Source organism: Sylvia atricapilla, chromosome 5 (genome assembly GCF_009819655.1).
Source record: "Sylvia atricapilla isolate bSylAtr1 chromosome 5, bSylAtr1.pri, whole genome shotgun sequence".
Taxonomy (NCBI): Eukaryota; Metazoa; Chordata; class Aves; order Passeriformes; family Sylviidae; genus Sylvia; species Sylvia atricapilla.
Genome location: NC_089144.1, coordinates 33,205,001 through 33,231,711, shown reverse-complemented (window position 1 = coordinate 33,231,711; position 26,711 = coordinate 33,205,001). Strand labels below are relative to the sequence as shown.

The window sequence follows — 26,711 nt, the reverse complement described above, 5'->3', positions numbered from 1 at the left end:
CCATGTGCATCCACAGAGGTTATGCTTTCCACCCCAGCTCCTTGCCTTGTGCCTTCTCATCCACAGCCCCACAGCCAGCTTGCACCCCAGGGTACAGGGCTGATTTCTGCCCTCCCGGACCATAGCCAGCAGGACCAGGTTGCAGCAGTCAGGGGCCAGCCCATGCCAAGGCACTGGTGATGCTGCTCATGCCTGTTGCAGCCCCCAGGGCCTCCCTGCACCAAACTCAGTGGGTGCTCCTCTCCAAAGCACAGGTGCGGCAGCAACACACTGCTACTTGACAGTCAGATCATCAAAGCTGAAGAAAAAAAATCAGGGTGAAATCTGGGCTGAGCAGCTGTTAAGATGTTGGGAAGAGGCTGTCTGCATGCGAGACCTTCTGCTTCTCTTCCATGGATGAAACACAGCTGGTTCAGAAAACACTGAAGCAGAAACACTTCTGTAGCCATTGCAAAATACAGAGGTTAGAGGAACTGTAAAATAAGCCAGTGATGGGCTATGCCTCCAGCCTATAACAAATTTTAGAAGTGTTGATGCTGCCAGTGGGGCCTCCAGCTGTGATGAAGCAAAACTAGGGCTCTCTGAATCATCACAGCACTACCTAGGCACTGGCAGCAGGCAGGAGGGTTCAGAGCAACACTTGAAGATGGTTCTGTTTTAGCGAAGGAGTAATTCACTTTGAACCCCCACCCAGAGTGGCTGTACAGTAAAGAGAAGGAAATGCAGAATGAACCTGGGTAAAGCCACATATATACAGTGCCATTACAGTGACCCATGCTGTACCTGGCTATTCTGCTGATGGCCACTGAAATTACCCTCTTCCTTGATTAACAGACAAATAAATTATATCGTTCTCCATCAATTGTCATGCATCTGCTCTGCAGACGACCACAGACTCCCTGGACAAGCAGTGTGAGGGCTGTTTGGGGTTGTGTCACCTCAGAGGTGCTTGTCCCATCTCAGCCAGGCTGGGGGCTCATGGGGCTGTTGGCTCTCCCAAAGGAAACTTCAGCTTGACCTTGCCCTTCATCACAACAGAGGCTAGAGGCTCCGTGGGTCCTTTTGCACACATGGACACTGTGACTTTGGGAGTCTGGCAAATAACAGTGGGGCCTGTTATGCCCTGCCTGCTCCCATAGTACCTTAGGATTTTGTGGGATGGACATCACCTCTGTACCCAGAAGGCTGCAAGCCAAAGAAGTCTTATCTACTGGCAGGATCTGAGCTGTAGCATATGGAAAACTGCTCCTCCAAAACTTCCACCATTGAGTAAAAGAGCTGAAGTCCCAATACGAGCAGCCTGCTCATCTGGAGAGGAAAGTTCCTGGACTTTTCAAACCCCTCACAGCTGAAAGCAGGTCCCACATGGCCTGGCATGATAAAGGACGAGCATGTAGGACCCTCACTCACAGGGCTCTGCAACCTCCGTGGCTGCTGGCACAGCCTGGAAGGGCAACCGTGCACACAGGACTGTCATGCAAAGCTGAAGCATGTTAAATCCCTGGCTGAAAAGGGTGAGTGAGTGTTTTGCTGTGCAGTCTGTACCTCCCTGAAGATGTTTACTTTGCTCGTTGTGCTTCTCCTCTATTTCCTTCCTCTCTACTTCACACCACTAATACATTAAGCACAGAGTAGCAATGAAACAGAAGAGATGAAAATGCAGTCTCAGCAGCAACAGCTCTCAAGCTGTGCTGGAAGGAAAAGATCGAAGTTAGATGGGTGGCTGAGGTAAGGGAGCAATGTGCTTGTCTGGCTGGTGAGTCCACAGGGAAGCCCAAGTGCAATGGTTTCTTCCTTCCTTACATCCCCATGGCATAGCACTTCAGCCTGTAGGAATACCATGAAGATAGAGGACTGCCATCCAATTGACCCTTCACAATCCAGTGCCAGCAACATTACTGGAATGTGTCCTTGCTACTATGCATTGTGGCCAAGAAATAAGAAAAGGAGGTACAGAGAGTGGCAAAAGAAGGTAGTGGGGAAGGAGGACCCTGTCTCAGCCAGGGATGTCCCAGTTCATACACTTTTGGAAAGAAATTATTTTTCATCATGCCTAAAGTGGGTTACACACAGTGTAAAGCCTCCTCCTCATTGTTCATTAGCATCATTGAGTCTTTCAGACAGAGCCTGGAGGCCTTTTGCCCGTGTTGAACGTGTTATGTCCTATGAAGGTCGTGGGGATGGCTGAGTGAGAATTGTTGGCTGCCAAAGTGGCTGGTGGCTGCTGCACTGGCAATTTTTCTTTTCATCAGTCATTTTTAGGCAAGGCAGGATGCTCATTTCTCACAAATCTTGATCTAAATATACAGGCCTCAGATTGCTTAATATTCTGGGTGATGAGGGAATTTCAAATTCCTGCAGTGGGACATGTGTCTATAGAGATTCTTTGTAGTATTTGAGACCCTCTGTAATACTTCAGTGGATTCAAGCTTTTTTTCTCTTTTTACAATAGCAATATGAGAAAGCACAAAGCTCACATATCTGATGATTGCACAAGTGGGATTTTTTAGTGGAAGGGAAATAATTTCAGTCTGATCTTTCTCCATTATTTTTATTCGATGCTACATTCCTCAGTTCAGCTCTACTTAAACACGAAGCAGAAACAATGAAGCGGCTCTTGTGTGAGGAGCAGCACTTGGAAGAGACAGTCCCTGGGAGACCACAGGTGCTGGTGGCCCTGTTTTATAGGACGGCGACTGATATCCACCAGTGTCTGGAAACACCAAGCCTATTCACATGAAAAATAAATCTCATGTGAAATATGGGCTTCCATGGATCATCTAGTAAAGGTGAACGTTTTTTATATCATATTGCACACTAGGAAATAAAAACCAAACTGCACTGACAGGATGCATTGACAGTGCCCTTTCTACAGCAGATTTTTATGTGTTTTCCAGAGTCTTTAATTCTCTTACTTCAGAGTCCCTCTCACTGTGGATTTATGACATGTTTCCTGCCTCCCTTCTCCTCATCTGTTCTCCCACATCTCTGACTTTAACTACTTTAAAGTGACATGTTGACGCATATCCCTGTGATGAAAGCGAGCACATAGTTCCAGACCCGACAGAGCGTGTTCCTCTGCAGCATGGTGACCCCAGACCAGCCAACACTCCCAGCCAATGTCTGAGCACAAATGCAGTGGCCAGGCAGAGGGACCTATGCCTGGCAGGAAAAAGGCCAAAAACAGGGAGGTAGGAACTCTTGGCCTCCATGGAATAGTCAAGGTATTGCTTTATTGCAACCCTTTGGATGCCTCCCTGGGGCTACCGGGTGAAGAGTAAAACTCTTACTGCTACTAAATCACAGCCCATGATGACAGCATTTTGACAGTCCCCTCTGGAATAGCTACCCTCTGGTAACTTCTGATACCTGACATAGATGTATTTACCTTCAAAACCCAAAGCCACCCCATCACCCACCATCGCTTTCACCTGTGACACACACCCTCCACCCACACTCTTCCTCCTCTTTCTTCTTCTAAGCCCAGGTAGCATCTGCTGCTCAGCTTCGAGTAGCAGGGGAGCAAGGATATCATCCAGAGCAAGGAGCCAAGGGTCTCCTGTGTGGGCATGCTTGTCTGGGGATAAAAGCAAGGATGGTGAGTTAAAGGTTCCCCTCTCTCTGACTGACCTCAGATTGCTCATAACTGCTTTTATGCCTTAGTTTCCCCCTACATAAACAAAACAAAACTAAACAACCCTATTGGGCTTTTTTCCTCCTTTCTATCTGTGTTCTTCCCCTGTTCTTATAGATTTGGTTCAATGCCCAAGAGCATCTGTATTTGCTAATATTTTGAATGAAATAATTTAAAACATGGTTTGAAGTCCTTCTGCTTCTCAATGCACTGCATCTCATGGAAGTGTGAAATCCTAGCACGAGGTTCAGTCCCACAAATCAAGTATACTAAATAGTTTAAGAGATCACTGTCCTCTCGCCACTGATGGTCATCCTTGTTCTCTGTCCAGAGCAAGGAATCTCCTTTCTTTGGTCCTTACAAAAAAATGCTTATTTGTAGTTCAGCCTCCCAGCTCTCTGCAGAAAGTGAAATGCTGAACACCCTTGTAAAAATATTGATCCTCAGGACTCGTTCCCAGGACATCTGTTCCAGGACAGCCTTTCCAATGGATGCCTTGAGCAGCAGGGATTACTCATCCTGCAGAAACAGCAGCACATGGCAGCTTGCTGCTTTTGCCTTCTGCTGGGCAAAGGCTTTTGGAGGATGTGCACTTTTAAGGGATGTATTCATTCACCTTTTGAATTATCTGGCTGCTTTCTGCAGCTTTGAAGGCTGCACATGGTCTGCCTGCATCATCATAGGAAAATTGCTTGTTCCTGGTCAGTACAACCATAAGCTAAATCTCAGCTGTTCTCTGTGTAAATGTGGATGTCAAGGCTATCTAAGGTTACAGCTACTAAGACCCTGTTCACTATCACTAGAGTAAAAAAGAGTATTTTCACCATAACACTTGTAAAACAATTATGTGAAAATATATAGATCTGCCTTTTGATCTGCTTGCAAAAGACCCTACAAGGAGGTGTATTTAAGGATATTAATTTTTTTTCCAGTGCGAGCATGAATCTTAGAGCTTGCTACCTGTTGAGATTAGCTAGGGGGTAGTTTTTAAAGAGGGCTATGGAAAATCATTACAAAAAATCAAACTTGTGAGGTCATGATCTTCCGTAACTTTGCAAAGCACTATGCATTTGGATTAGTTCAGACATCTATTACCTGTAATAAAAATATGAATTGAAAAAAAACACCAGTTCAAAGCAAGGCTTGCAAAGAGCTTGCCAGCATCCCATAACATTCTGCGGTACTGAATCCGACAGAGTAACTCAGTGTTGTACAGAAAGGTTCTGTCCCTTTCTTCCACTAAAACCTCCTGCCTGGAAATTTCACTGGATCCCTCTAGTTCTCTCTGCCACTTCTCAACATAATCATACAGTATTCTGGTCATCTGCCAGGATACTTTGGACACAGACAAAGACACAAGGTTTGAGACGGAAATAGTTAAAATCTCACTCTGACAGCTGCATAAGTGGGAAGCAGCCTGCTCATTTGAAAGTGTGAGAATGAAGCCTGCTGTATACAGTGAACAGGCATTTGTGTGACTTCTTAGTTTAGACATGGTCCCTCACAAGATCACTCTTTGACACCATTCCACCAGGTATAAAGGACTTTGGAGTAGCTTTTTGGGAAGTTTTTGTAACTCAAGTTAGCCCTGACCTAGAAAACACAAGTCTATTTCAATACTGTAGCTTTGTTCTCAGCTCAGATCTACATTAATCATGTTGGGAGTTCAGCACGTTAAAAAAAAAAAAAAACAAAAAACAAAAACAACAACAACAACAACAAAAACAACAACAACAAAAAAAAAACCAACAAAAAACCCAAAAAAAACAAACAAAAATAAAAACCTGAAATGAGAGTGGGCTCACCTTTAATTCCAGGGAAGTGTCACAGAAGCCTTGTCACCATTAAAGTCACCTGCCTTCCAGAACTCACCTTTAAGTTCACAGGTATGCTGCCCGTAGTCCCTCTCCTCTTCCAATACGGGCCATTTTTAAAAAAGGGGTTTTTTGAGTTTTGAGTATTCTGCAGCTGAACTTCAGTCTTTGTCTTCTCTCATCTTTTTCTATAGCATACTTAATGCTACCAAAAGACTAATGATAACCCTACTTTCAAAGGGACCTTAAAATCTGAGAGACTGACCATCTGCATGAAATCTCTTAAGTGCATCAAGGTGGTTGACAAAGGCCTCTTTGGACAAAAGCCTTTTCCATGCTTCCTGGCCAATTAATGCTGGATACACACCCATTATGTCTGAGGGACACACTTTGGAAGAGTTTGCTAAACTTGATAGCAGAATCTGTCCCAGGACAGCAGGGAGAGCAAAGCACAGGGTCATGGAGCATAAAGCACTATGAAGGGGTTTGCAGGATATGGCCCTCAGGCACGAGAAGTGATCTTTTTGCCACATGCAGCTGAGGAATCTCAAACAAATGTGCTTTGCGATATTGCTCATACAAATGGCATCAGGCTGCGGAAGCATGGAGGAACCATTTCTGCAATATGCTGTCAGCTGGCGAGAAATTTTGCAGGAAAGAAAGCACACAGCAGCTCCCAGCTGCCTTAAGCTACAGGCATCAAACCTACAGGCAGTCTTGCTGACACCACATAATTGTCCACAGGTAGAGTAGGCAGAATGGCACCCTTTGAATCACAGAGTTTCGTGTCTCTGGCAAATGGAAAAGCAGACATCAATAGATGATGAATATAGTGAGAATTGTATTCTAATTGGAAATAAGATGTATATTACCTTGTACTGGATCAAATAACACGAAGGATTAAAATGGCTGTGCTGAATAATTGAGATCCCAGTTGTATAATTTTTCCTATCATTTTAAAGTTATGCCACGGAACCAGAAATATTCCACTAATAAAAAAGGTTGCTCATAAAAAGGAAAAATATCAAAGAACCATCAGTGAATAGGAACATTAGAGAGAGAGGAAGAATTTTCCCATTCCTCACCCCTTTTGTATATCCAAGTAATACTTTATAAGCTTTGATGATTTTATAAAATTATAAACACAGAGAAACTCCTGAGAAGCAGCTAGTGTACTCACGTCAGACATATGGTGATACTGAAAATTTCCCTTATTTTCCACTCATGCATTTGAGGTGCTGTGCAATTAGAAAGAATTGGGAATACTTGATCACAGTAACAGCTGCATCCAGTTGTAAACTGGTGATTCAAAGCAGGAATATTCATGGGGTTTAAGACAACTCCATCCGAAGGATCACTTTCTAAATCTAGCCATGAGTAAACAGATTCCTTTCTACTGGGGCTGTTTGTCCCCAGTGCCACACAAAGCAAGGAGCTGTAACCACTGGCACATTCAAAGCCTCTGTGTCATATTACTAGTAGCTTGAAATTCAGACTACAGCCTCTTTGAAAAGATAGTATTTTTCCAGAAATGTTTATTTTACATTTAGAGTTGTTATTGTTATTTCTTCTCAGTGGTGTAGAAGTCCAGTTGGAAGAGTTTTCTTTCCTCTGCATTGAAGCTGAAAATTCCTGGAAAGCCATGACAATATTCAGCATTCATGATTACACAGACAGACATATTTCATGAAAATTGCATAGGCTTTTAATACAGGATTATGAATGAGCTCTAATGTTGAAATTATATTAGATTGGATTTCAGAACGTATTTAACATATTTCCATACAGCAACCTTGGGATGTCTTTTCAATAACAGTGATTATTACAGGCAGGCTGTTTTTTAAGAAAACATTAGTTCAAGGTGGACAGAGCTTCCTGAAAAATGTTCTACATCTTTACGGCTGATGTTTTAGTTGTTTTGAATTAACTTTTTTCACAGCCAGAATGAAACGTTTCACCATATAATTCTTCATGCATGTCTTCAAACAAACCTGGAGCCCTTGCCGTGAATTTTTGAAGCTGTAATACAATCTCAGGCATGAAAACTCTTTGTGAGCTGAAGGTGAGCATTTTGCCCCAGGTTATCTGGTTTCTCTCAAAATACAAATATTCTTAGGTAATGTCTGTCTTTTAGAAATAGTGGTTGCCCAAGGTGATTCGAAGGCATCTCTAAGTACCAACCTGTGAACAATCCCAGGCTGACTCTTTCACAGGCCTCCAACAGCTGACTGCCCAGCCCACAGATCTTAATAAGGACAAGCTGTTTGATCGAGTGGAATGGAGTTCAGATTTATCTCTATATAATGACAAACACATTGAAATTATACATTGCCCGGGAGGCATTTGGAAAGCAGAAGTCAGTGACTCATTGGGATCTGCCTGCATGAGCAATTTCTCGACCTGTCCTCATAGCACTGGTCCCCTGGACTAATGGCTCAGCTCTGCCACTTTGCACATTTTTCCTTCCTTACAGAAAGCAGCAAAGATCATACTCCTCCTTCTGTCTGGAACAGCAGTGATTTTAAATGGAGTTAATTTGAATATATGTGCTAGGTTAGGCTCCAGGTAACTGGGTATGCCTTTGGTGGTTCATGTAGCTGTCTCCTGGAGCTGCAGCGCTTGCCTTTCCATATTCACTCGCTGCCATAAAGAGCACATGGATTACTGTGATATACTGATGTTGCCTGCTATTTTTCTCTCTTTCACGCTGGTGTCAATAGGATGTAAAGCTACAGAAAATACTTAGATTTTACCAGTGTGGGGCACTGAAAGACTTTCCTTCAATCATTAGCAAGTTTGATAGCTCTCATTAGTCTACTTTAGTCACTGGAGAAAAGAGATGTGTGTTTCTTACACTGGTGGCATAAACACTCCCCCTTACTTTTATACTGCTGGAAGAAATGTGTATTTTTAGGGCTAAAACAGTAATCCATTCACAGTGCATTTCTGAAACCAGCGCTATTCTATTCATCTCACTTAAATGGTCAAAACTGTGAAACTGGATGCCCCAGGTTCTACTCCTAACACCTAATAGAGATTCTTTGAAGGGATGTTTTGAAGACATTTGAAATAGGAAGCCCTGTGCCCTATTCTCACTGCTGCTGTGAAACTGTAGGTGAGTCCACACAGATGTGGATTTTTATTGCAGTTTAACATTTCTAAATACCATGCTGGTTAAGAATAGGCTGAATCCTCTAAAATTTACTTTTATTTTTGCCCTCTAACTTCACTCATGGAGTGTATCTACTGATTAAAAATCAACAGGAAACAAATGTTTTCACAGAGGTGAAGTAGCTATCTATGACAATTGTGGTTTGTGGTGTAAAAGCTAGGATAAAAAAAATCCACATTCAGAAAGAAGCATACACTTATAAACAGTATGTATGAACTCATGCATGGCCACACAGCAAGGGATGGTAATGTCTGGAGACAGATGCTTTCTCAAGTGTGCATTTGATAATGTCTAGGAGACTGTGCCTTTTCAGCTGGGCTGTCCACAGATATGACAATTCCTGTACTCTTAGGGCAGGTTTGCCCAGTGAGCAAGGAGGAGCAAAGCTGTGCATCCCGTTTGGTCAGCCTCAGCCCTGCAATGCCATTCACAAGGGATGCAAAACTGTATCAAAAAGTGCCTCCACTTGTACTAACAGTAGGAACCTATCACAATTTTTTTCTTGTCACCCAATATCAACTACTCAAAGAATAATTTCTTCTCTTTTTCAACTGATGACTGAGAAGAAAATCTGACTTTTAGAAATCTCCATAGCCTGAATAGTTGAATCAACTGAAAGATGAAATAAAATACTCAAAGGAAAGTGGAAAACCTATCATCCCACTTCACATCTGGGTATAGGAAAAATGCTGCATCCCTATGACTGAAACGCCTTTAGATAAAATCCACTACTGGGCATTGTCTTTCAAGAAATCACTTTCCATTGTAAACACTGACTGCAGTCAACACAAAATATTTATTTCTCTCATCTGAGGATCTTCCACATGCTTTGAGGTACTTGAGTTCACAAGTGAGAATACCAGCTATCATCCCTGTTGCATGTGCATCCATCAGCTCTTGGATGCTCTCCCTTGATGTCATGGTGTCAGTAAGGATGAGTGAAGCTGCCCTTTGCCCAGGTGCTGTTTGGTTTAAAACACCAGATTTGGTTGTTGCTAAAAGCACCTCCCACCCTGGATGTCCTTGTTTTCCAAAGTAAACAGTCTCTGGCGTCTTGTGACCTGAACAGCCCCAAGTGTCTGACCTTGAAAAACAAAAAAAATATTTTATTTGAAAAGAAAAATCTGCAGTCTAAATTATTTGAGGCACTGCTTTCCTTCCTCAGCAGGATGCTGGAATGTCCAGGCTGTGGTAGGAGCTGCTTATACGCCACAGACATACACAGGAACATATTTGCCCTCTAATGATATATTAGGCAATGGTTTTGAGTTGGCAGGCTACTAGAAGCCCTAGCCAAACAAAGATAAAATTGTAATTTATCAACAGAAAATGCTGAATTCATGGTCACTCGTGACTGCTGGGACTGGTGGTAGCCCACAGAGCTGAAGTTGACAACATAAAGGCAACAAATTCCAGGTACCGTTTGGACTTTTCTCAGCTTTGGAGGGGAAAAATACCTGTTTGGATTTACTTCCCTAAAAATTGTTCAAGCTAGGAACAAGATAAAGTTATCACCTTTCTCAAAATCCAGTAGGACAGGACTCAAGCAGCAAATGCGTATGAAAATACTGTGATTGTAACTACCTTCTGCAGCATGTAAAGGAAGGCACAAAAACAGAGCAGTGGGGGTACATGCAGAGAGGCAGCCAGAGGGCACTGGCTCACTGAGGAGTCAGCAGTACTGGGCTTTGGTGGCACAGACCTCTCTTTTGAGAATATGGTCCATGGCATTTAGGACCTATATTCTCTGTACTAGTTATTTCAGGGAGCAAGATTTTTCCAAAGGCCTCGTCTTCCTGTCAAAGATTTAAGGATTCTTGAAAATATTTTGTCTCAAGTATGTTGAGAAACCTTTCCCAGTAATTTTTCCATCACTTCAGATTTATAGGAGTTTAAGAATTAGAACCTATTTTTACAGGGTTTCACATGTCTGTGCTATTGTAATTGTCCTAAGTTAAAAGTGATCTTAACAGTACCATGATGGAAATCCATGCAGTTTAAGGTGAATCAGAGGCAAAATGCAAGTTCCTCTTTCCATTTTCCCACCCTCCATGTACCCTTCCATCTCCCGACTGATCTCTACACAGTAACCAACTGTTCTTACAGCAAAGAATTCAATCTCCTCACCAGCTGTAACACCATTGCCACAGTGATTTCTGTGAACTGGTCCCAGCACCAACTAATTTCACAAAAAATCCTAGTGAACAGCTAAGAAATCACCAGGGATGCTGGCTGTTACAGATCTAGGGCAAATGTAGAGTTCTGGAGGTGAAAGGATCTCTTCACCATTACTGACCTTTGAAATTTCCCAGTCCCAGAGGTGTACTTTCATGGGAAGAAAAAGCTGTTTCAGATCACACTAGATATTTTCTGCACTGCCCAGCATTTATACCTGAGGATGTTCTCCAGATGTTTGTGTTTCTATGAAACATACAATAATAAAGTTGTAATCTGGATGAGACAATGCTAGAAATGTAAGAACAAGGGCTTTAGGGCGGTCTGGAAAAACATGAACATTAACTAGCCCACACACAAAACTTGCCCTATTTAAGAGGCCAACAGAGATGTATTTTATTTGTTTTTTCAAAGAACTGCTACTTTTCCAAGCAGGTGGAAACTTACAACTTGTCCTGGTTCTTATATTGCCAACAGGCAATTGTTTGTATTTTGGGGAACAGATACTCCTTTAACTTGGGCATATGAAAAGTGACTACAAGGTCTAAGACAAGATGAAGCCACAGTTTAGACAGTTCTTATTCCACAGTGAAAAGAAAATAATAATGTGCCATTGTCTGGAAAACTACAAAGAGCAACAACGGAGAGTGCTGTGGCTAGGACATCTGCACAGTGAAATACTTTAACCGTTTGCAAACTGTCTAACAAGAGTAAAACAGGACTTTGAAAACAGAAGCCTGTTGTCTTTTCTTCTCTGGAACTGTTTCTCTTTTCTACTGGTTATATTGGCTAAGGAAAATGTCCAAGAAGACTGGCTCCAAGCCTTAAGATGTCTTCTTATTTTTCCTGCTTAATTTGGGCTGCTCAAGTGGGTCCCAATCCCAAAAATATGTGGACATAATGGAAACCTTTTTGTTTAGTGCACTTAATACTACACCGGTAGCCTGTGTATAGCGATTTCAGAGTGTCACCTGCCTACACTGCTTGGGGGTTTGGCTATTCCAGTGATTTCACTGGGGCATGTTCGCAAGTATTATCTCACCTGGTTTTTTAAGTGACTGTAAAAGGAAGACAGTTGTTGGCTGCGGTCATGGCTTTGATCTGAAAAGCCTAGTCAGACCTTGTGGTGTATGACTTCTCTTTACAACAAAGTGGGAGCAAGCCAGACTGGAATGCAGGTCTTCACATACAAAGGATTGGACATTTATGCAGGGTTATTGTGGGACCTGTAGGTGGCCTCATTTTAATAGTCAATAAAACAAGAAGTATTAGTCCAGTTTCCCCATGTGCTAAGCAACATTTTGTCATACTGAACTTGGAAGCTGACAAATTTGCTTCTGGTGCCATTGAATACTCTACCATTCATTCAATAAACAAGTGGGTGTAGAGCACACTGATTGCAATAGAGAAAGTGCAAACATCTGTTTTGTTTTCATCCTTAAATTCCTTCAGAGATAGGAAAAGAGAGGGAATGATTTTGAAATGCTGAGTTAGGACCAGAAAAGTAGCCTGTGTCATGCATTTCCCATTGTCTCCCAGACCATGGGTAAAGAACAAGAGGACTGTTGGCTATGCAGTGACATTAACCACAGACATTTTGTAATAGAATGAACAATAAGAAAAAATGAATACATATCACAAATTCTGTTAGAGAAGGACTAACACAAATTCAGTTAGGTAAATGAACTGCAAAACAAGGTTAACTGAAATAAGACTGAGGCCATTCAGTCCAATTGAGTACCAACATTTGCATCCACAGTTGGCATCATGTTTGTGACAATACATTCTTTGCTGCCACCCCAGCAGAAACCCTGACTTCTGATGCTGTCCTATTTATGTGCTGTAGTCAATGTGGTAAGGCCTCAGCTTTAAGTGCTTCATATACACACACACTGGGGTTTTGTTTTAGTGTATGAGACCTGATATAGCTTGTGAAAAAGGCTTATGATTTATGTGTCTTTTATATATGGAAAGCATAAAGCTACAACCATAAGAGAATCTCAAAGCAGATGGTTAACTGGCCTCGTGTGGCTGATCCTGCCACCACCTCTTCTCCCACCCTGTGAATGGAGCACACTGGGGAACACCAGGAGCAGCTGGGAGAGTTACTTTCTCACTAGAAATTTCTCTGGTTTTGAAGTGGTGGGGTACACATCTGTTAAGAAAAACTGCATGCCACGCACTGCAAGACCCAGCCTGCCTTGAGCCAGACTGGAGCACAGAGCCATCCCCTGTGTCTGCTGCCAGGGCAGCACCAGCAAAAGGACTGAATCCCTCTGAAGATCTGCCTTGGCACAGCACCTCTGGGTGCTGACAGCCCGGCCAGGTTATGCTGGGAGCACAGGGCAAGGCCATGGGGCATCCAGCTCTGCATCTCTTTCTAGTGGGTATGAGTTAGTGCCTCATTTAAGTCATATCAAACTACTACAGTTTTGAGAGGGAAGTACAGTGGATGGGTGAGACACAGAGTCCCAAGGGATTTATTTTTGGACTAACAGGGATCATACTAAACTTGTAAAGAGAGTGCAGTGTGTCATCTGGACACTTGGCAGTGTTTGAGAACAATTAGCAAGGGATTTAATTTCAGTGTAACTCTCTGGTTCCCACAAACATAAACATGGAAGGTGGCTTAAAAACAGCCTGCAACTCCTACCCCTCCCTTACACCTATCTTTTAAAACCCACTGCAGGGCTGATACACCACCTGGCAATGACCTGCTGCCTGTGCAGTACTCCAAACCTGCATTCTGGGAGATGAAACTTTGGCAGAAACCAACTTGCCAGCTGCAGTCCACCACTGCAGACAGAGCCTGTTCACTGCAGGGCTCCCATGACTTGCCTGCAACTTACCACGTCCCACACTGAATCTTTCAGAAGAGGCTAAAACTTCTGCTGAGTAAAAGTTGAGCCTTCCTCTAAAATTTCTTTGCTCTGCTGAGGCCTGGGTGTTTGTGATAGTCTCTTGAAAGCTGGTAGGTGCAAGGATACCTGGTTCCCTGCAGTGCTGTGTCCCTGCCAGAAACCTGTTGGAGATAAGGCACTGTCTGTATAATATTCACAGTAAGTTAGGGGAAAGCAAAGTAAGAGCAGTTGCCTAAGACATCCTGTAGTGAAGGATGCAGAAACACGACATAAAGCCAGATAAATAAGGAAGCAGAACTGAATTATTTATAAAGAAATTTATTTTATATTTGTGTACAGCAAATATATGAAAACAAATTTGATTTGAAAAATGTATATTTGATTTCTTAAAAGTATTGAACCCTCTTATGGAAAGGTCTTAGTTATTAAAAAGGTACAGAAGGCTAAAATTATACTCAAATAATATATGTGTGTACTATATATATATAAAAAACATGTGCAATTTTATATATATATATATAAATAATGTGTGACTTACATGATTTTTAAGGTATCTTATTTAAACATCTGAGTAAAATAGAGCTATTAGAAAATATACTTTGCTATTTCTACATAGTTTTTATAAGCATTCAGTTTTTATAAGCATCTAGACAGTGCAAAATTTAAATATACAGAAATATTCTATTATTCTATACATTGTGCTCAGCTTCCAAGTTTCCTGTTATGATCATCACCAGACTGAACCAAATTTGGAGGGTTCAATACTAGCCCTTACTAGCATCTTCTAAGAGCAATAAAAGGAAATCTTTACCTTGCACTGCGCTGTGCTATAGCTTGTGCACGAGAACAATGCATTTCCTATATTAAATGATCTAACTCCCAGAGATCACATACACCTCACCATATTGATTCATTTCATTGCATTCCATATCCTGCAAAAATAAATCTCCTGTAGGACAGCATACATTACTGTGTTCTGAAGCTTAAGTAATATATTTCTTTAACATAAGGCAGGAATATACTGAAATTTGATAATACTTAAATCAAACAGCAATCTGGAATTAAACCACATTTATGTACCACATTTTTATAGATGCTGCCTTTTTAATGTTTATGTCAAAAAATGTGGTAGAGAAAACCTACTATTCTTTAAATAATAGCAAGGGATAAAAGCAGCCCTTCTAGAAGAAATTGCTAAAATCTAACAACACTAGAAGAAACACAACTGCCTTGAAACATCAAAGGTCGACCTTTCCTGCAGCTAAAGAGCAACTCCTTGCATGACATCTGGGGGAATACTCACATGAGTAGGTGCTCACTACAGCAGAGCCCAAGTGTTTTAGCTGTAAATATTTATCATCCTTATTTGCATTTATTAAATATTAAGGTGCAGTATGTTTTTTTCATGTCTTTCTAATGTTGCTAAAAAAAAAGGCAATTATGACCATCCCATATGCTTTCACAGTAGCTATATTTTAACTGAATGGTGTTTGAACTTTAGAAAACATGTTTATTATCACTGACATAAAAACCTCAATCCTGCTTCCATAAAAATCAGTGGTTGCTTTGTTCCTACTAAAAGTAAAATTGGATCCAAACGTTCGTCACAAAGTTTGCTAGTAGAAGTAAATTCATTAAGTCTCTCAGTGTTTAAAGGCAAAGTGGTGTTAGCAAATACTGTATTATACTACAGCTTAAAGAACAGTATTATGCACTATTCTAAGCGTTATTCAACAAAATTGAAAAGCAGCGGTGAAAAACATCTAATGGGACAGTGAGTTTTGCTACATGAAAATTTCTGGAACTGTGACAGGCTTTTTTCGAATCACTTTCTTACACCAACACTGTCACTCATGTCCTACGTTGCAATTGCACAAATTAGAAGACTGGATTTTGTATGCAATGTGCATCCAGACCAGCTAATCTTTAAAACTGGATACATCAGGAGGGTCTCCCTCTTTCTACTGCACTCATTCCTAAATTTCTCTCTAGCAGAAACTGTCATGTTTCTGAATCCTTGTAGCAACCGATAAGATAAAGAGCCTAGTGTCATCCTTCATCTACTTCACTTTGCAAGTTTATCTCTGCACTTGCCCATATAATTACCCCCTGCAGATTTCAACTTTAATTCAGATTTGCATTACACTTATTGAACAGGCCTCACAAACAAAGCCTCATTAGTAGCCCGCAAAAGTGAGCCTTACTAGTTAAAACCTTGATTGAAATACCAAACAAAGGGGAAACACAGATGCTGAGACAATGTTTACATCCTTTCAACAGCACGTTTAAAATTTTGGCAGTAAATTAGCCAAAGGATGGTTTTAACATCTCATCCATCTCTTTCAGTCGGGAAGGAACAGCCATAACTACAAGTTTTTGCAAGGTGTGGCTGATGCTGGGAGATGGTTGAACACATATGACCAAAGGCTGCATGCCTCACAAGTCAGAACAAAGCAGAGATGTGCTAGGAATTCAGCATTTTCTTATGCCCAGAAGTTTCCTATAGACTGGAGTTAATAAACACAAGTCCCATTTCCCACGCAAAAAGGAATAGTGTGTAAACCTAGAGTAACACAGTGTTAAGAAAAAACTAATAACTCATGTTGTCAAAACCTCTCAATTTAAAGGTTCCCCAAAGCAATCTCAAAGAAAAGAAGAAAAAAGAAAACCTGTGGACTCAGTCAATACATTTTTCAATCCAATTACACAGTTAATGCACTGGCAGGCAAGGCCTCAGTTCTGAAAAGGTGAGGAAGAAGAAGGATGGTGCAAAATGCTTTCATACATTTGAACATTCTTAGGATATAATAGAGCAGGCAACTTGAAAATTAGAAAACATTCCTTGTAAGATGTGTGGGATCAACACAGTTTTCTGCAGGCTCTGCTTCATCCTACAGCTCAGCTTTGCCTGTTTGGGCAGGACTGGCATTACTGCTGCCTTCTCCACCGTTGTTCTTGTCTGCTGGCTTGAAAGATAATGAAGCAGAGTTTGTGCAGTACCGTTTGCCAGTTGGGCGAGGTCCATCATCAAAAATATGCCCCAGGTGAGCACCACACTGAAACAAAACACAATAGAGCATCACTGTGTCTGTGTGCCACTCGATGGCATCACTGCGGTGTTAAGCAACGACCAGCCGCTGCTTCCAAGGAAGAGCACTGGTGCCTGCATCGCCCTTGGAAGTGGGATTTGCAATCTACATTTATTTGCAGGAGTGATCCAGGAAGATGATCTTCTGAGATACCACAGGCGCCTAAGATTCTGAGCCCAAATTTCCTGGGTGTTTCCTGTCATACCATTGCATATCTTGGTTGGACCACCATCTCTGAGGAGCTGCCTGTTTCTGTAATGATTTCATGGCAGGAGCACAGCCAAAAACATGGTGGTGAGGACAGCACTGCCCATGTTTCACTTATTGCTGTAAGGATATTTGTGTAAGAAAGGGACAGCCTCAGCTCTGGGCTCTCTTCAGCCTGCAACCATCTGCTACGCCCCTTGGTAAAAAAATATTAAACCCTTTGGTGATCCTGGTAAGGACCTTATACACTAAAGATATTTTTGGAGTGTGCTCTCACACTTCTTTTACCCCTTTCCATAGCCTGGCACTCCTCTGAGCATCAAGGTCCTTCTGGGTGCACTTCTTGCCCCAGGAGTGGATGGAGTTAAGCCTACCCACCTCATAATAATTTCTATAGTATATACAAGATAGGGACAGGTGACTGAAAAAGATCTGTAGTTCAGATACATAAAATATTTCTTAATGAATAATCTTTGTTTGGGAGTAATTATAAATGATGCTGAATTTTGATTTTTGTAAGAAATATGAAAATACAAACGGTCTGTTGCCACTTTTGCTCTGTATGAATCAGACCCAAATACTTGCAGTGCTATTTAGAGTGAACACTATTGATCCTATCTCTAAGAAAGGCAACAGTCCTTTGCTTTACAAGGACTGCTTTACAAGTACAATATTTTGAAGAAGCTAACCTTGCTGATCCTTATCCAAAAATTAAGATTACTATCACTGCACATTATGCCTGACAATTTATCTGGATAATAAGAACTTCTTGCAATTAGTCACTTGAATTCCACAAGTTCATTTTTACAGCCTGCCATGAGAAACAAAAAAATAAAACCTTGCACTGGAGAAACATTTATCTTGAACAGGAAAGTCATGCTGTTTTACCAAAGAGCCTTGGCCTTTCAAGTCAATAGCAGATCTCAGTGAGAGGTGGAATGATGTAATTGAGATCACAGACCTGCTCATGGGCTCACAGTCAGACAGCAAATATTAAAGACTGCAAATTAGTCTTAACATTTAATTAATTCATAGTGTTCCAAATACATAGAGGCAATAGTGATTATTCCAAACCCTGAGTGAATTAGTGACAGCAAATCTCTACTCTGCAGTTAATGTGTTGCTAATGTTCTCCTGCTGTTATGGCCTTTAATTCACCAAAGCAGCAGGAAAGGTGTCTGTAGAAGAAGGAAGAGTCTTGCCTCCAGGTTAAACTTCCTCAAGAGACTGAAAGGCTGGGGGAGGTTCTCACACCAGCTAGGTGGGACAGAAACTCTGCTCATTTAATGGCAGCTGAAACAATAATCTTCACTGCCTTCAGGAGCAGGGCATGTAGACATGTGAAGCTTCAGTGCTCCCAGCTGTTGGTTGCACCTATGCAGATACATCCTACAGCAGGCTCCCTGCTCCTGAAGAAGTGTCATTGAGACAGCCATGGCAGTCCAGCAAGGATCCCAATAACAACTGAGGGCTCCTAGACCATGGTATCAGCAGAATGAGCTCCCACAGGCAATGGAAAATGGCATGCATCACTGGGTTGAGCAGCAGTTGCTCCGCTTTGTAAGGAAAGAAGATAAAACATGGGAAATAAGTAAAAGGAAGTTTAATGGGACCCAGAGAAAACTAAGCTTCAAGTCTTCTTCCTGGAAGACAGCTGTCTTGCCATCCCTTCCTCTATTATCCACCCCTTATTATTGTTTTCCTTTATGTTGAAGGCCTTTTTTAGGTTAGTGTATGCAAAAAGCCTGAGCTGTTTCTGAAAGTGGGGTATTTAACAATGAAGCATTTCACCTGACTATAACCATACCTTTGGGGAAAAAAAAAAAAAAAAAAAGAAGTAAATGTCCCACAGAGAGTATTTTTCTAAATGTTCAGCATCCTAATTAAATCATCTCATCTCAGCTAAGAGTGCTTCAAAACCTCCTGGCTGGAAGTGTTAAACAGATCTTTTCCAGACTAACATTTAACAAAAGATAAATCATTCCCTCTCCACTGGACAGAAACAGAACAAGAGAAACTGCAGAGAGAAGTGGTCTGTAGAAGTAATATATTCACACACAGACTACAAAGACAATCTATCAAAAAGGTTTTCCTCACAAAACCTGAGAAGCTGTGTGAAAGTCCAAAGTAGTCTCATTACACCTTTTTGTGATGGCAGAATCACTCCAGGATTGAATTACTGCAAAATTTGTTAGCTTTTGAGATTACCCCTCACCAAAAATTTATGTGGTGATTCTCTGTATAGAGGACTCTATAGCTCATCTGCCCTAAACAGAAGTGTATTGCAGTCCTTTGTACCACAGTGTAAGAACCCTGGCACTCAACTGAGAGTATAAAGGATGAATTGACTTTACTGTCCTCCCCACAAATAATACGTGCTGGCCATTCTTCTAGGACATATATACATGCCTGCAGAGCCTCTGAAAAAGAAACAATTATCTGTTGCAGCCTTGCACATAAATATATTGGGCAGAATGAACCGGGACAGTGCTATAGTTAAAGCATTCCAAGTATGTGCTTGGGAGCAGGAAAGGGGGTGGGGGGTGTCACTGCTAACTGTCAGTATGCTTGGATCTCCCAAACCTCCTGGTTCTAATATGCTGCTGGGACACATGGAAAGCAGCTTGCAGTCAGCTGCTGTAGTTGAGAGCCCAAGTTATTGGTGTGCAAACGCTACTTCTGTGACTGTGAAATTTTATTGATTTGTACAGGTAAAAATAGTAGGTAGGGAGAGCACAGGGAAAGGGACTCTTGAACAGGACCAAAGAAAAAAAAGAGATGCAACCAGTTTTATAGCATTCCTCGACTGCATTTGTATTAACTTCTACCTGTCACTAATCTCTGACCTTTTAAATACACCTAGGGTGTGTTCCAAAAACTGTGAAAGTTATTTCTAGGATGATCTCATGGATGCATTTGATTAATATTACAGTGATTTTCCCCCTGTGTTTGCTTTCCATAATAATGTTCTAAAGAACATTCAAAAAGATTTCTTTTATTCTCTCAGACAGGTGGGAAGAACTTTTAAAGAAAAATCAACTACTTTTTCATCTGCAAAGGATTAATAAGGTTTTGGGAGTGGGAGAAGGTATTTCCCCTTGGTTCTACCAAGATCTGTCATATCAATCCCACTGCTTTGCAGGTTGGAGTAAACCTGCTTTTTTTTTTTTTTTTTTTTTTTTTTTTTTTTTTTTTTTTTTTTTTTTTTGCAGCTGCATGTGCGTTTCTTACTCCAGGGGCAGATACACAGTGGAGAGGTATTAGCTGCTGAGCACTTGCTGCAAAGATGCTCACCACTCCTTAAGCTATTTTCCTGTGTCAGTTGATCACCTGTGGAGTTATTACTCCAGGAAGTTGGAATATCTGGTAGGAAGTTGCTATTGGATTACACAGCAACCTTGGTTATATTTTTTCCTTCAAATTCAGACTAAATTCAAATTTAGTTTCACTTTGATTTTATGGTGTCTGCATGGGACTGCTGCTAATATTGCTTGTCTCAGGTCTGCTAACACTATTTTGTTTGGTAACAGGTAAATGACATTCCCAGATTTCTTGGCCTGGCCACAGGCTTCCTTGGGATTCTCCAGGAGCTCTGGCTATCTCCTGAAGTGTGTTAGCAGATACAAGCAGGTTGGCAGTAAGCAGATTTTAGCACTATTCAGGCCTACTAAGCAGACCTAATGAGACTGGACTGCATTTTTGATTATGCCAGTAATCACTGGTGAAGGACAAGCTTCCCGATCTGCAGTCTCATTGCTACCATGCTAGCAAATTTAGGGAAGTGGATATTCCCACAGTATTGAATGGATCTTCTACAGCGTGTCACCCATGTAAAAACTTCAAAATTATGTAGTACACATGAAAAATTAGCAGACATGCTAATTTGGTTTTTTAGCTATATTGGCCAAATGCTCTACGCAGACTGAAGTTAATGGATACTCTTGAGAAGTTTCTCAACTCACTCTGAGCCTTATATAATGAGCACAGACTGACTAGTAAGGACGCACATTGTCAGGGATAAAATCAGTCACCCTCCAACAACACTGAAAGAACTCTAAATTATCACTGCCCAAATGAAGCTGCTGCTTCTCTCAGGAGGAGTTTGAGAGTGTGGAGCTAGAGGACTGCAAGCTGCTGACTACAGCTGCTGAACACCAATGCTGCAGCTTCCCCCTTTGCTAGGTAATGATTATGCCATTCCCTTCACAGAAAAGAGGGCAACACAAAGGATGAGAGAAAGTAGAACAAGACAGATAACGGAAAATTTGGGCATGTTTTGAATGACTACTGACTTCATTATTACAGCAGATGGGATTATTTGAGGCAGCCATTAGGATTGTGCTGGGAATGAATGTTGGGAATGAGTTAGCATGGATGCACAGTAATGTAGAGTGATGGAATCAGCACACAGACAGTCGTTCCATGGCTTTCGACTTCTCTCAACTGCTCACATGTGGAGTCAGTCAGACAGGCTCAGGCTCAGGAGCTCCTTTGAAGGGACCCTCTTCAGGAAGACTCTTTTTGCAAACTCAGCACCAAGTCCAACCATTTACATCTGCTCTGTAAAACCTCACATGAGACAACAATGTGCATTCCATCGATCCCTTTGTGCCTTCAGCTCATTCCACCCAGCTTTTATACCTACGACCCATGGTGCTCTCTCACAATTATTACTATTTAATAGAACTGAAAGGTTTGCAAATCTCAAGGAAAGTACAGCACATTGTAATGGTTTTTGCAGCCTTTGCCATTGGAATTGTCTGTGTGTGCTATAAACTAACCTGACTGCAGGATATTTCAATCCGATGCATCCCATAGGAGAAATCATCGTTGAAAGTAATTGCATCGGGACTGATCACATCATAAAAGGAAGGCCAACCTGGAAAAGAGGAACAAGACAGGTTAAAAAAGAGGGTGTCTTCATGGCAGATCACATTGCAAAAAAGCAGGACAGAATCACAGGTTGAAAAATGTGTATCTTACTCTAGAGCATGGAAATATTAAAATTGAGATTCTTTATCCTAAATCACTTAGGTATTTTGGAAAACTTCCCCCCCAAGTACAGTTTACAAGAAAGGACTAAGCTGCCACTAGATGCCCAACCTCCACCTCCACAAGGATTCCTGCACTCCACCACAAGCAGTGATAGCAGTTTAGCTTAGGGACAAAGGTGCCAGGTAAGACAATTCAGCTTTAACCACCAGTTAAAAAAACCCCACAAATCCCACCCTGAATATCAACAGCAAGGCTTTATGGAACACAAATGCTTTTGCTTTTGCAATATAAAGGTACTTAAAAAAATTAATTGGGAAATTGCAGTTCAGAGCCCTAAAACATGCCTTAAACCTTTGCCTTCACCAAGGCAAACCCAGAAGGATGTGTTCACACACTGAACCATCACACATTAGAGGCAGTGAGATGATTATTATCATGCCTCATGTCAAAACAGTAATGACTTCTGTGGAATCCCTGCAGCCCCTCACCATAACAGCCAGGGTCTGGCCCTGGCAGGACAGACCATAGTTGCCTGCCCAGCCTGTTGCCAGTGGTGCTCTGTACACACGGTTTGCCCCGGCTCCTCCCCCGGGCAATGCCCCTGGCCCTTGGTGTCTCCTCTCCTGGGTGTGTCTCCATTGGCTGTGGGACCCGGTGACGGGCCCTGTCTCCCCTATGGGACATTGACCTTCCCTGCCCTTTGCTCCAGCCCTGTGCCTCAAGGTCACTGGCTGCTGAACCCCATACTTAAGTAGGCACAAGCAGATGCCTCACTCTCTTGGCTCTGGGTCTCCCTTCGGCTCCTGGAAATAAACCTGCTGGAACTGAGCTGGTGTCAAGGCCTTCTGCCTCTCCTAGCTGAGCTAGCCACATGGTGTGTGTGAATGTGTGAGCTGGGCTGCTTCACCTGAGTTTCCCCAAGCGGCCTTTCCACCGGAGAGGCTTATTGGGATCTATGCTCTAGCTCAACTCCTAAATTCCACAACGCCACAGACTGCTTCAGAGCAGATATGGACAGGTAGAATCATAACTATGCCTATGTTAGACACTAGTGGGTGATCTGCATGTGGTCTGCATACAGGATAAAACAACTGCACTCACTAATGCACATGTTCAAAGCAGCTGATAGCTGAGCATTGAGCTGCATGACCTGACACCAGATGATGATATGTGTGCCTGACCTACCATAAACGGCCATTTAGCAAAATAACGACCTTCCACTCTTTAACTATTCCACACTAAGTCTCCTGCTCTCCACAACACAGATAAACAACAAGGCAGGTCTATTTGGTGACCCAGAAGATACCCATTACACAATAACTTTTCAGCCACTCCTCAAAAGCCATCAAAATGCTCCATTTCCTGAAGCAGGGTTCCCACACAAGCACCTGACAGGCTTTAAGGTCACGTCAGCATCTACCAGTGCCCATCTGAAACCTCACAAGCTATGTGTCCTTCTCATTTAGTCTCTTGCCAAACATAACACACACAGGGCAGCTCTTGCTCTCGCCCTGTATTACACATATGCCCAAGAATAGAGAATTTCCTAGTTTCTTCTCCTAATATTTGTTGAGAATTTGCTACTGATGATTTCATAAAATGACTAGCAATAAGCTATTAAGAAACCCAGCAGCAGCTGTGAATCACTGCATGCAGATGAATAAAGGTTGTATACAGCTTTCCATAAGAAATGCGACTAAAATTTTCTATACAGTGAAAGAAGATGTGGAAACTATTAACTTTTCCAAATGTGGGCAGAGAAAATGTAAACTGGAAAAAGATCCATATGTCTTCAGTTGCATCCTAGATTCATAAATATGGAAGAAGATTTATTAGGATGTAAGCATAACAAGCATATTTTTTTAAACAAAGAAATGCTCAGAAATTTGTTTCTCTTCCTTTCCTGAACACACATATAGTAGCATTTCTAAGCAACCTGAAGGCCTTGCAAGTCACCAAGTCCTATGCTCCCAAGGTGCCTACTACCACCACAAGTGTTTCCACCCCAGAAGTTACTCTGTCCAATTATTCCAAATGGAAGAGTTACAGACAGCAGGCAGACTGAGAAGCAAGCACTCTGAACAGGGAAAATATCCCGCAAAACAGGAACTCAAAACAATGCAGCAATGACAACTGTAAAAATACAATTTATAAATCCTTCCTCTCATGCAAAATGTTGCTGTCAAACAACTACCTTCACAAACAGAAAAGGAGTAAACATATGACAAGTTTTGTAAAAGGTGTTATCCCATTGACAGAAAAATTGATGTTTCTTAATCAGTGGCTCCTTTCCAACACCATCTGTCATCTTCTTACCTGGGCCTCTGTCTAGTGAGAATATTTTTAATGAAGCCTTTTTTGGTTTATTTTTTAAAATTTTATAATTTTGCAAAGCAGTCATACGAGTTTGGCCTCATGTGGTGGCAGAGGAGTTTCAAAGAGAGAGCTCTTAGGAACCACCAACTATCTGATCATGTGAAAGCCTTTAGAGAAGGAAAACTTCAGGGCTGCAGAAATTCTCAAAGAAAACCATGCCTTTACAGCAATGAGGGGGAAGCTTCAAAGACTGCAACACAGAAATTGAAGCAATTTATGTCTTGCTGGGAAAATGATCTTCTGAGAAGAGTTTGGAGGAGATGTGTTTATGTCAGCTTTGACATTAAGAAAGATCATCCATCCTTCTTTCTCCAGACTTCTCCTTTTGGTCTTCCCATTCAGCAGAGAAAAATTATTTGCTTTGGATGCACTCCATGCACTTCTAAAAATGAAGTCATCTAAAACCTATACAAACAGGAAAGCTTCTCCTAAAGTAGTCTTTGTACCCAACTGAAGTGACTTCAGATTAGACTGTCAGTTCATGCTACATGTGTCGTGTTCTAAAGGCTCCACCACTGCTCCTCCAAGAGAGGGACTAGGAAACAGATCTCCACAATGTGTACTTTTAACTCCCTGCCAAGCCATCTCTTCTCAAGTAACATGGCAGGCCAGGCACCAGCATTCCCAGGACAAATCACTAACTCTGTGAGGGTTAGCTGAAAACTGAGCAAACCTTGGAACAGAAAATGTCCTGAAGGGCACAGTGAGACACACTGTCATTCTGTTGACCTTGAGAGGAAGATGAGCGAATTTCTCATTGAGTTGATGAGCTAGACTGACTAGAAAATCTATCCCCTTTTGTGGTCCCATTTCCTTTCCTGAGGCAGAGTGGAAAACTCATATCATAGTTTGCTAAGCCATTTTGTCTACTTCAAAAGCTGCCAGGAGCAAGCTATAGCAGCAGTAGTCTGCTTGCCTGCACATCAGGCATCTCTCAGAGGTGTAGAGAGCCAGCCTTAAACCCTGTTTATATAAGTGGTAAATAATAGGTGCCTAGCAGTGGCCTCCACTTTGCAGACCCCAGGCCACTTCACCTGCAGCCCCTCCATTTCTGTCCTCCTCCCTCCTTCCTGATGTAAGACTGTAAAATATTTGGCTACCTTTATATTTTAGGCTGCTCTAAACTGTGTGTTAAACCTTCAGCCCACCTTTGAAGGCTATCTGGCTACGCTACTTGTTAAGGGCATGCTCCTGTAGGGATAAGGGTGAAGATGACCATTTTTGATCTCTTGTGCTTCTGCTAAACTGAGAGAAACAGGTAACCCTTATCACTGCAGAGGCTCGGCACTGGTGGAGACCCTTTGCAAATCCTGGTTCCAAGACTCAACCTTCCTTGGGGGATGGCCTTTTGTCAAGTCTAGCCCATATCTGATGGGTAGCAGGAGCTGGGCCATATTTCAAAGGATGGTAAAATATACCAGCTAGGAAGAAATAGCCTCTGGAGGAAAGGGACAAAGGTGTGTGAACTGACAGTGGTCAGAACATGGATTCTTAGGCTCCAGGCAGTGCCTTGAAGCCTGAGGGAAAGCCAAGGACAGAACTCTCAGTCTGGCCTGGGAAATCATAAGGAGGAACCCAAAACAACCTTGTAGATATCCTCCTCCTGACACCTGGTGTTTTTCCAACTTGCTTGCTGGTAGAGATGTTTACAAAAAGGTCGTGCTCCAAATGACCATATTCATTGCACTGCAACACTGTATAAAAATAATCTGTCTTTCAAAAAACTTCACTATAAGTCCTCTGAAGAAATCAGAGTTCTATGTGTGGTTACATGAGCCATCCTGAATTGTAACGATACAAAGGGTAATTGCAAGAGAGAAGATGAGGGTGGGAGGACTTTCCCAGATGAGTGAACAGCTTCAAATGACATTCACACTTTTGTGTGTGTGAACAGCAGCTAAGATTTGTGGATACATTTATCCTTGAAGTTTAGTTTGAGTGTGATATTATAGACATTTAAATGGGTTCATTCTTAGATTCACAGCCACTTTGCATCACACTGACAATATAAACAGGATTTAAAATAGGAGTCTGTTGTGTTTGTGTTCACTCCAACAACCCTTTGCATGGGAGTCAGGCCACTATGTCCTAAGGGCCAGTTTCTGTTAAGTTAATAAGCAAGCCACAGAGATGAATAGTTTTTCAAATATACAGCAATTATCATTTCTTGGATCTAAAATACACTAAATAAAGCATGAAACTTTCTTCTGTCAAGTATTTAAGCAAAAAGCACGCGTAAACCGAACATTACTGACAGGTCTTTTCCGCTCCATCCTGCATGAGTAACAGAGAGGATCTTACACTGCTGGGAGTCACACATGAGTCATGTCCTATTCTTTCTCTTTCTAGGACATCCCCCAAATATTTTGTAAAAGCTGTGCAGCATTT

The 26,711-nt window shown here is 41.9% G+C and overlaps 1 protein-coding gene across 3 annotated transcripts in view; it reads right to left on the bottom strand.

Moving 5' to 3' along the window:
• Positions 1-15,666: 15,666 nt before the first annotated feature.
• Positions 15,667-26,711, bottom strand: part of MSRB3 (methionine sulfoxide reductase B3) — a 78,426-nt gene continuing 67,381 nt past the window's right edge. For all 3 annotated transcript variants that reach the window (XM_066319124.1, XM_066319125.1, XM_066319127.1), the window contains exons 6-7: positions 21,734-21,831; positions 15,667-16,712 (exon numbers count right to left, since the gene is read on the bottom strand). In XM_066319124.1, coding sequence (XP_066175221.1) covers positions 16,548-16,712; positions 21,734-21,831 — 263 coding nt within the window. In that variant the 3' untranslated portion in view covers positions 15,667-16,547. The remainder of the gene's footprint in view (positions 16,713-21,733; positions 21,832-26,711) is intronic.